This window comes from Nematostella vectensis, chromosome 1 (genome assembly GCF_932526225.1).
Source record: "Nematostella vectensis chromosome 1, jaNemVect1.1, whole genome shotgun sequence".
Classification (NCBI taxonomy): domain Eukaryota; kingdom Metazoa; phylum Cnidaria; class Anthozoa; order Actiniaria; family Edwardsiidae; genus Nematostella; species Nematostella vectensis.
The window spans coordinates 17854672-17866004 of NC_064034.1; the positions used below are offsets into that span (position 1 = coordinate 17854672).

The 11333-nt window shown below is 40.7% G+C and overlaps 2 protein-coding genes across 3 annotated transcripts; both read right to left on the minus strand.

Moving 5' to 3' along the window:
- Positions 1-263: 263 nt before the first annotated feature.
- LOC116619309 lies at positions 264-7743 on the minus strand. The gene is made up of 12 exons (XM_032383989.2): positions 7671-7743; positions 6722-6928; positions 5427-5486; positions 4904-5122; positions 3761-3915; positions 3191-3376; positions 2826-3036; positions 2531-2682; positions 1898-2109; positions 912-1515; positions 616-694; positions 264-490 (listed from the first exon to the last, which is right to left on the minus strand). Exons 2-12 carry the CDS (start codon positions 6912-6914, stop codon positions 441-443), a joined length of 2121 nt encoding a protein of 706 aa, XP_032239880.2. The 5' UTR covers positions 6915-6928; positions 7671-7743; the 3' UTR covers positions 264-440.
- Positions 7744-8769: 1026 nt separating this feature from the next.
- Positions 8770-11284, minus strand: LOC5514412 (uncharacterized WD repeat-containing protein alr3466). 2 transcript variants are annotated; one of them, XM_048728351.1, is made up of 2 exons: positions 9873-11284; positions 8770-9740 (listed from the first exon to the last, which is right to left on the minus strand). In XM_048728351.1, exons 1-2 carry the CDS (start codon positions 11145-11147, stop codon positions 9657-9659), a joined length of 1359 nt encoding a protein of 452 aa, XP_048584308.1. In that variant the 5' UTR covers positions 11148-11284; the 3' UTR covers positions 8770-9656. The 2 variants fall into 2 exon arrangements, with proteins under 2 accessions (XP_048584308.1, XP_048584309.1); XM_048728352.1 differs by having other exon boundaries at positions 8770-9725; positions 9858-11284.
- Positions 11285-11333: the final 49 nt, after the last annotated feature.

Here is an 11333-nt window from a genome sequence, read left to right on the forward strand (position 1 = left end):
TAAAATACAATATTTACGGTCCTTGATACATCCATGGTAAGTCATTATCTGTGTTACGGTGTTGTTTGAAAAACGGGGTCACCAGTAGAACAAACACGGGATGTCGCTAAATCGACTTCCCATCCGGGACACAGCCTCGAAAATCTCACGTCACTCAAACTTTTTCAGGTGCTTACCCAAGATCTCCTAGGGGGAAGGATGGGGAGGGGGGGGGGGGAAGGGCACAGTCGTAGGTATCATATTATTGAAAATGAAACCACCACTTTTAATCTGACAAGGGGAGGGGGTGCGTTGTGAAAGCTTGGCAAAATATTTCAGTATTCTGGCACAATGTCCGTAAGTCATCAGGCTGAAGATCTACATTAAGTGTGAATTTTACAGTAGGGTTTTCAGAATTTCTCTAGACACGCCCCTGATATGTAATTACATAGAGTTTTTTTTTAAAGATTTACGCTCGTCTTATTCCATTCCTTGCGTCTCTGCTTGCTTTCTGTGAACGAACGCAAATAAAGATAAGAAGATAACTAGTTGATAACTATGGTGTTATCACAATGACACACTTGGGAGTGAGTACCAACCGATGATGACTATACACTACTACAATAAAGGACCTACCTTTACCCGCGGTCTTGCGGTCATCGGAGTCCCGGGAAGGACGCGGGCATTCGACTGCCTCGATAAGTGCGACATCGACCTTGAAAACATAAATCAGGTTATATGTAATGAAATACGTTATGTTATAAATCAAGCTATACAATGCTAAATTACTCCCTGAAAAAACACTGGTTTCGCTAACGTTCCGAGTGATGGCCCTTCGCCGAAGCAAAAAGAGTCCCCCTGTTTTTACAACGCCTACACAGACCTTCTAGTTTTTCTACAGCTTGTCTGTTTAGTAATTGTCTTATACCAACCTTCATAAAATCTGCAATCTTAGCGTCATCCCATCTCTTACGAAGAAGGCAGACCTTTTTCTTCTGACTCTCTGTCAGAGGCCACGGGCACGTCACCTCGGTGACAGCTTCCAGGTTCCAGGCGTTGTCTTCAGCAATGTCCTGATCGCTCTTGGACTTCCTCTCCGAACAGACCTGTTGCTTATCTTCGTCCGTGAGCGGACAGTTCTCATAGATCTCTTCAACTTCTTCTATAGTTACCGTCAAACTTTCTTCTGCTAACTGTTCTACCGCCTCTTGAGCCGACCACCACTCTGCTTTCTGAAGGCACACCAAGGACACTAAATCCTTATTGTTGAGTTTACACTTGGCGTTCAAACTCTCGTTGCGAGCTACTTGACGCCAAGCTCTCTCGATGTCTTCTTTACGGATGTAGCGAAATCCGATCTTGTCACAGCAGTTGTCTGGATTCTCTGGGTCATTCTTGTCTCCAGGCTGGAAGTTTGCTTGCTCTTCTTGGTACAACTCGTCGAATGTCTTCTCCTCTCTTCCCTCTCGGCAGCTCCCGATTATACGTTGAGTTATCCTGTTTTTGGCCGTGTAACAGCTTACGGTGAAACCCACCCTGTTTGATGAAAAGTACACTGGAAATGTATCATTCTCAATGGTATTCAGGTTGGATGTTATGCCAAAATTTAGAATAAATGTATATGAAATAAATACATTAATATCCGCTATCCATTTGTTTATATATTGCCTTCTTTGCCTCGCACTCTTGGAATGATGCCTCGTCCCGAGAAATTATGCATTCGCACCTACACTACACACTTATACAATATTTTTTACAGGTCCTTATGGGAATAATAACAGCAAAAAATAAACTACCATAGCTCCCAGAAATTGTTGGTTGCTGCTTCTTTCAAAACGACAGCACACGAAAATTAACTACCCTCGGAACCCCCTGTTGCCATCATAATTAGCTCCAATATATATCCATCCCTACATACCTACTCAATTGGTTATCTAATTCTTTGGTTAAGTCGTACGTTTCGTTGAAGCCAGTGCTAGTTTTGATGTTATTAGCAAATTTTTCTATGGTATCTGCCACCGTCTTCATATCATCACTCCGGTTGGCCAGCTCAGAAACCATGACACCGACATTATTTAGGGAATCAAGAAACGTTTGGTCAGTCAAATTTCCTCTGAGAAAGTCCCAAGCCTGAAATAAGGAGATAGTAAGTGTTCAAAGAAAGCAATGTTATTGTTATTGCAAGGTATACCATTTGAGTTCTTGAGTTTCTAGACCTACCAATGTACAGCGTTAACACGCAGGTGACACTGGTGAAAGAGGAAGGTTGCACTTTTCTTGAAAATATACCAGCGTATATACACAAAACATTACATTTTCCTTTAGGAAACGTTAAAAAACTAAAAAGGAGACGAGCTTCTAAGTCAGTTAGCACCTATGCACGACTCTTGTACGCAGGTCGCATTTGGACCCTATGGCTCTCAGCTCTCCTTTGACAAAGTCATTTACGGTGATTTTCTTGCAAAAGCAAAAGATAATCTTTTCTTTTTTGACAATTTTTTGGATTTTAGATCTTGGCATAACGTGATACAACTCCAGTCATTATACAAACCTCATTCATGATTCCAAGGGCTTCGGTGATGTTAGCAATCTGTCCCTGAATCGTGGTCTTGGCGAGGGTGACATTCTGAAGCGCTTGCTGTGCTTCGTCCTTTATTTTGTTGCACTGCTGGCTTCCATCAATCAAGCTAAACACCAGGAATCCTGGAAAAAAAGAATTATTAACTTGGCCCTCATAGAGATATATCAACCGGCAGACTTCAAAAGTCAGCTAGAATCATGCATGCATCTTGGTACGGAGTCTATACGTCCGTCTGTCGGTCTCTCTGTATGTTCTCCTAACTTACCCATGCTTGCGTAGTCGAGTCCAAAAGATAATCCATTCTTAAAAGCTTTGGCCATCTTGAAAGCTTTACTGAAGCGTGTGTTCAATTGAGTCTTGGTGTTTGTTATTCGTGTCCTGAAGCCGCTTACAAATTTTCCGATTTTGGATTGTTTTACAGTTGATGGTGCGTCGGACGCAGATACCTTAAGGCTGACGTGTTCCTCAGTCGACACCTGAGATAGATTTAGAGGTTGGTTCTCGCCAATCATATTCTCCTTAATAATGCGATTCTATTTGCCCTAACACTTTACATTTGTGCGAGAACTGAATTCTAATGGCCCTCGTCAAATCATCATGAGATTCCCAACAAGAAGGATGTTTGTGTACCTGGGATATTTTACTAGCGGCTTGTCGTTTACGAATCATCTTATAAAGTTTTGTTCCAGCAGGCACAGCCAGGGCGAGGGCAGGAAAAGCGATGTTGAGCGCATTGTCCAGCTTTGACTGGTAAATTCCGAGAATCTCGGTATATAGGATATCCTCAGCTGTGTTGTTCATCTCCTTCATTATTTTCTGTAAAATTTGGCAAGTTTATTAGTAGTGCATGGCTGGAGTCTTCTCCCTCCCTCTGGATTAGCGCTAGATGTTAGACATTTTCAGAGTTTTACCTGTGTTTAGTCTTGACTGCGAGAGAAGAAATGGTGGAGAAGCAGTGTCCAGAAAAAGCGAAGGCAGGCATATGGTTTTAGCTCAATAAGTCTAATGTATTGACTGCCGCACACTGCCTTTTTGTATTTTATTTTGTATGTTAAAACCTGCGCGGATCCATCGATCAATTTGTGAAACATTTTCCGGCAGAGGGGTTTACTGGATTTTAACTTCCACATTTTTATTCTCAATATTTTTGTTCCCTTGGATGCTTTCCCTGTATCCGCACCGACACAACTGACTTTATACCTTGATCTCCGCCACTCCGGTATTCATGCTAACGCGTACGGACGGGTGGATGGACAAGACGTATCGTTGCTGTTCGTCGTCGATCTGTCTAAGTCGAGTAACGACAGACTCGAACTCGTCAATATCTTCTCCAATCCATAACTGCTCATGCTCAGCTACAAGAAACAAGAATACAGGGTACAGGGCTTTGTATGGGGCATGTAACCCCTCTCCAAGTAATGGAAAGCTATTTCATTTTAGTCCGCTAATTGATGGTGTTTTTGTTCTTGTCTTTAGTTAAGAGGGGCTTTAAGTTGTGACAACGGCGACGGGCCAACAAAAAACGCTTTTGCACTTCCATATATTTTCCAAAATAGTTTAAATGAAAATGCAGAAATTTTATATCCAGAAACAGACAAAAAATAGAATCGCCAAATCAATTCCATTGTCTTCAACCGACGTCTTCATATCTTAAAGGTTTAACGTGGCAAGGTGCGTGCACCCCTATCTTGTATTGTACTGGTCGTAGGAACCTCTATGCATTCGTTCTGACCTGCATGAGCTAACCTCTGTCACGCTCTGTAACCTCTAGCACATGCGGTGACATATGTCAGCCCAAGCGCTTAGCGTGACAGAGATCAAAACGACTGCGTGGGAGACTACAATATTCATAAGAAGACCAGAGGCGTTGCTGAGAAATAATGTAATATAAGATTTTCACAGGCGGATCTAGGGGTGGGCCGAGCACCCCCCAACCCACTTATGTTCAGGTATTTGGCTTAAAAATACCAAGCAATAAAAGGAAATACACGGAAATACAATGAATCCGTCCCCCTTTCTTGAAGCTCTTGCTTTGCCCTCCCTTTTTGGAACTCCATCCCTGATTTGAAGGCCTGGGTCGTGCTTTATTGTCTACGTGCCAGGGGCGTAGCCAGGGGGCTGGCCAAGAGGGCACGGGCCCCCCTTCTAGCAGCCAAAAATACAGTAAATGTTTGAGACATTATTTAAAAAAACAGAAGAAAATGCCTTGGAAGGGCTTTCTAGCAGCCAAAAATACAGTAAATGTATGAGACATTATCTAAAAAACAGAAAAAAAATGCCTTGGAAGGGCTTTTTGGGCTCCCTTCTGTTAAAAAAAACCTGGCTACGCAGCTGCGTGCGTACCTTGGACCTGTAAATCATCGGCCTGGACACTAAGTTCTTGGATTTCTGTCTTTAATGCTTCAAATTGTTTTTCGTATTCGCATAGCTCAGGCTCCTGGAGCTCTCCACAGCAACCGTGAACAGCCTTGTAAACTGCCGCAGACAACGACACTGCAGAGACCACTAAATTTGCAACCTCGCCTCCAATCTTCAAACCCTTGAACACGGCACTTATCCAGGCTGTAATAGAAAATAGAAAGGCATATCGGGGTCGTCCATAGTTTTTTTTTGTCGTTGTTTTTTTCAATAAATTGTCTAGCTGACGAAGAGGACGCCATATTGGAAATCACTCACAAGACCCTGGGAACAGGTTGATGACATATTTTACATTTTCTCGGTTGTCTCATATGTATAGAAAGATTTCTTCAGCTTGCTGGTAACGACAACTTTTGCCTCTACAGATCTTCTGCTATTCAGACTTTATTGACAAAGCAATTTTTTAAAAAGATAATAAAAGATAGACCAGATGTACAAAGATACAAACCTTTTTTCCCGGGGCTCTCATGTTCTTGTTTTTGTGGCTTTAGTTTCGGCACCTCGTTTTCTGTAGACACGTTTTAGACAGCAAATGAGTAAGAATAATGGGACAGAGAGTACCTTACCTCCACTTGGGGAATATGCTCCTACTTTCGTGTGAAATAATTTTAATTAAAAAGCCTTTGACACACTATGCGATTTTGTATGCTTCCATGAACGAATTCATCGCCGGTGATCGTCAGATTTAATCGCCAATGCCAGACGAATCAGACGTCGCCGCCGCGGGAGAAGACAGACAGGGCGATTTTCAGTTGGCGATTGAAATTCGCTCGTACGAGCGTACATAATCGCCCAGTGTCGAAGGGAGGATGCACCAAAATTTGATACCACATTGGGGGGGGGGGGGGGGGGGGGGTCAAACAGTATTAAGATATAGATTTTACAGGCACACATTTTCAATTTTCCTGAATTCTATTACAGGTTGCAGCTCTGCTGGTGATTTCTTTATGCTAGCCTACACCACCAAAGAAATTGCACTTGGTGTGTAAAGGTAAGATACATATGATGGAACTAAACTGCTATCAATAAAATGTATTTGATACACACACCCGGAAGTTCTATAATGCCCTTTAACATATTTTTGTCTTGACATTATGATAGCATAAAGAGGTCTTGTTGTTTTCTTTGCACCACGTGAAATAATAGATGCCTTAAACAATGTATACAGTAATACTGTTCATGATAATATGACTTATTGAGATGTAAAATTCAATTTGATAGCAGGCGCGTACCGAGGATTGGCTGAGGGGGTTGCGCAGTCATAGGTATCATATGGAAAAAGCATAGAAGATTCCTTAGTAAGAAATGTCCAGCTTTTTGGCTGCCAAGGGGGGGGGGGGGTGCGCACACCCTGTGCACCCCCCTGTGTACGAGCTTGGATAGAACATTGAGGGCAGTCAAAGCAATTTTTAACCCCACCCATTTGCTTTTATGGAGAGTCCCCTTCCCCGCCAAATGAACTGTTGCATTTTGCCTTCCTTGCACTAATCAGTGTTATTAAATTATGGCAGTTACAATTAAACCAAAAATTTTGCATTTACTTATAAAGTATTTAGTATTTTTTTCTTTTTGCCAAGCACGTCACAACACAGGGGCGCAAATTGCAAATGCACAAGCAAACCCTCAGGAATCCCAGTAGACATTACACGCACGAAGGGTCTAGGGGAGTGAGCGACGCCTGCCTAAAAACGCCTGAGAGGGAGGGTAGCTGTAGTCTGTACTAAAAAAAAAAAAGACGATCACCTTTATTTCCGTCTTGTTCTGTTTCTAGATCGTCGGTATCGTCATTTTCATCCACCTTCTTCTCCGTATCCATTTGAATGTAATCATGTTTAGATTTATCGATGGGCCACCGTTTGATTTTGCCTTCACTGAATTCTTGCAGAAGGAGAAGTACGCACAGAATGATGACGAGGCGAGAGCGAGGTCGTGCCATCTTTTCAGCTTATCCTAGATGCACAATTAACAATTTTTAAGTCTTTTTATTTCTTTTAATCTAAACAGGAGGGCCGACCTTTGAGAACCAATGAATACCGAATTTGTTGCCTCTACCGATAAGGACAAAAAAAAAACATAGATTTTTTTTTTAATTAAAAAAAAAAGACGTTCTGTTCGGCGGAATTCGGGAAAAACAATGACTGTCGAATTTCAGGTGTTATTAAGTGGTTCACAGGTATTTACGCGGGGTCAACAGGGTTCTTGTCTAAATTATTAAAAAGGGGTGAAGGACCCTTATAGATAAAAAGGAATAAAGAACAAACACGGTATGACAATCTCTACTGAGGGCGAATCATTTTGTGCTTGTTAAGAAATGTACAATTTTGAGGCCGTGAAGCAGTGGCCAATAATATTGTAACGACATTGATTATCTTATTTTGACTATCTTTTTCACTGATAGCGTTCAAAGCTCGTAGCCCTCTTATGATCATTAGAGGAGTTTTGCCACCGCCAGGATTGTATTTGTCTAAAACCTGCGGTTTTCGGGTCTAGTAGAATTCGTTGGTGCGCGATCTGGAAGAATTTAAAATCCGTACTCATGTACTGAAAAAGCTTGAGCCAAAGAAAGCTTGATTGGCAACGCCCTTTCCCTAAAAAAAGGATTTTGAAACCTGGGCGGTGGCTGAAATCGTACATTATAGTTCTCTTGACGACGTTACTGTTTACGTAGGAATAGAAATGTACTTCTTCTTACCTTAGCAAACACTTAACCCAAGTTGTTGATTAATCAAAGACAAGAAGTGACCTGTGGCCTCCCGAAATTAAAAACGAAGAACTTTTGACGTTTATTTGCCTGAATCATTTATTATTTAGTCACCTCTTTCACTCATTGTCGTCTAAGTTACTAAGTCCTTTCCCTTTTTTCGTATTTATTGAAACAGTCCTCGTTAAAACATCCCATGATTTATACTTATTATCCACATTTTTTCAGAAAAACAGTTATTGTAATATTTGCAAAAAGCTGTCTGTCCGACGCTGGTTCTGATTCATCAACGTAAAAAGTGACAAATTAAAAACAAAAAACCTTTGACGTTTGTTTGCCTGAATCATTAATTATTCCTCTTTCGCTCATGCACGTTTAAATTTACTTTTAAATGTCTTATTTATCTCTCTTTATGTCAAATATTTATATAATAGCCAGATTAACAAGTTGCTTTCTGCAAGTAGAGTAATGTGCATGGAAGAAAATTGTCAATTAAAATGAATCGCTTTCTTTGTGTGTAATTACGTGAGATTCTTCGACACGCGCTAATTCATATCCAGGAAATCCAAGGCCGTAGCAGGGGGTGGAGCACAGTTTGGAGTTCCCCAAAAAATTTAAATATCCCAACATGGCCGACTTGCCCAAAATAGCTTCAAATGTGACGTCATCGCTCAAAGCCTATTGTAACATTTGTAAAAAGCTCTCTGTCCTACGATTGTTTAACTTTGACATAAATAATTTATATGGTATGGTCGTGTCAGGCCAATGAAAACCTTTTCTCCTTTTTCTAATCATGTGTTACGGTTTTGTTTTGAAAAGCAGGGTTACCAGTAGAACAAACACGGGATGTCGCTAAATCGACTTTCCATCCGGGACACAGCCTTACGTCAATCAAACTTCTTAAGGAAAATACCCAAGATTTCCTGGGGGCGGGTTCATAGTCATAGGTCCCATCTGAATAAAGAAACAACCACTTTATAGCTGACACGCGGACGGAGTGTGCCTGTACCTGTCAAACTTCTCTTGGTTCCAACATATTGAATTCAATAACGATCAAATAATAGGAAAAAGAGGAGTAGTGACAACAATCTAATATGTTAATTGAAATTATTTTATTTATGTATGGCAATATAACTATTTTCATTTTGCTATTGCTAATACAAAAAAACAGTAGGGCTAGTTGAAGTATGAATAATAAATATTTGCAAAATGGTTTGTAACCTCGTGTATTATTATAGACCTTGCTTTGTAGACAAGATATTTACTTAAATAAGTTAGCCAAGCTGTAGCAGCCACGACCCTACTGGTCATTTCCTTATAATTTTTGAAAATATTGGGGGGCACATACCCCCAGTACCCTAGCCCCTGCTACGGCCATGGTCAGTTACATTTGTTTATGGTTTCCTTGCATGTTTTGACAAAGTGTAGCATAGTAAAGGTAAAATAGCTTTTATAATGTATCCAATTCATAGCAAGTCTATTGAGCAATTTTTTACAATATAAATTACTTTCCATTCTTAAAATGTGCCATTCATGGATAATAAATATTGGTATTAATGATTTCTTTTGTGGGAATTGTAAATTGAAAATTGAACTTAAGTTTTACTTACTAGATATGTAAAATTTATGGTAATAATGACTGATCTAGCATTATTACATATAACTTACCCGGTCATTTATAGCTATATAATACAATTTTATAGATTTATGCATCTATGATGCATACATCTATGATAATATCATCAATAAATAAATAAATTAAAACAGGGGAAGATCTAATGATTCTTCAGTCAAAATAGACTGCTTCACTCCTTCACTTACCCCTACCTAAGCTTCTCTGATCTTCTTAACATAATATTTACAAATTCTCTGATCTTCTTACCAAAATATTTACAATTTGATTTACCATGATTTAGGTATAAATGTGGCTGTCTTGTTTTTTTTTAACATAAATGCTGCCCTTTGAACTTCCAATAACTAAACATATTTAATAGGAGAATAGAGCAGATATCTCAGCAAATGCGTTGGCAGTGGTAGATGAGGAATCTGATTAGCAGGGATGTGTTTAATGATTGAAAACATAAATGCTGCCCTTTGAACTTCCAATAACTAAACATATTTAATAGGAGAATAGAGCAGATATCTCAGCAAATGCGTTGGCAGTGGTAGATGAGGAATCTGATTAGCAGGGATGTGTTTAATGATTGAAAGTCTGCACATGTGTTGCAGATTCATGATCAAGGGTAACATCCAAACCCTGATACGTCCATCATTATACCCTGCAGCCAACTGCTGACATGTCCTTGTAAAAGCCAGGCAAGAAACTTCCGTATTCTGGTACCATGTCCGTAAGCCATCAGGCTGAAGGTATGCATTAAGTGTAAACATTACAGTAAGGCTTTCAGAATTCAGGCCCAAAATCTTTGAGTCTGAAGTTCCAATTGCAAGAACTGCCCCATCAGGGGAGAATGCCGCGGAGCATAACTTTTGCCATGGAGTTTGTAGAATGTATGTGCTTTGAATACATCTGAGACCTGGTTTTTCTGTCTCAATCATCCACGTCTGGATTGTGCCATCTTCAAGGCAAGATGATAGATATTTGTGGCCATAGCGAGGGTCAAATAAATACCAACATTGCATGGCAAGGGTTAACGAGTGCCCAGAATTGTGTCTGAATGGGCCACATAGACAAATCATACTTGTTGAATTATCCAAGTCTAAACTGCCATGTATGTGTAGATCCTGGATATCTAAAACGACAAGTTGTCCGTTTGATGTGGAAATAGATAAGAACAATCCATCCGGCGAAAATATACAGGATTTGATAGTTCCACGGAACTTGGATGATAAGGCAGGGTTCATTTTCTTAACCAATTTCTTGGAATTGATATCTATGACACAAATGTGGTTAATATCGCCTGTCAGTCGTGAAACTACAACAATGGAACTTCCATCGGGAGCGAACGTACAGCACAACAAAGATCCCCTAGTTCGCCAAATCCGCCTCATCTGTATGACCTCTGAACTGGTTGTTCTCCATGACCTCATGCGTACAAGCGCCAACGCGTCCTCGCTAAACAAGCTGACAACGAGCTGTCCGTCGGGAGAGAAATCACACGAGCGGCCTGAACGGGGAAAATCCGCCAGAAATCCGGTGTTTATCTGCCTTCTGTTTAGGTCCCAGAGGCGAATAGAAGAAAAGTCACGATTATGGCGCAAAAATGTGGTTTGCTCTACTTTGGACGCTGAGAGCAACACGCCGTCATCATCACTAGGGAAGGAGCACGCGTAAATGTCCTTGTCTTCGTGTTTGAGTTGAATAACGATGTCGTAGTGATGTTTGTGCCGAGCGACATTCCGGGTGAGCGGTCGATGCGAGCGACCAGAAAGACGTGGCAAAGACGATCGAGCAAAACTCGAGAATTCTTCGTGATCCCCCTCTCTCAAAGAAGACGAACGACAACCCATTTGAAACAGGTTATCGCTGTATACACGTAGTGATAACAAAAACTTACGATTGAGCGAAAAAAATGTGTTATGAATAAAACATTGATCCAAAGGACTGCTGTGTTTTCACCCTTGTTTTGAAGGAAGTGTGAGATCCGCGTTTGGTAGCCTAGCCTTACACAGGTAACCCAGTCCATAACAACGAAC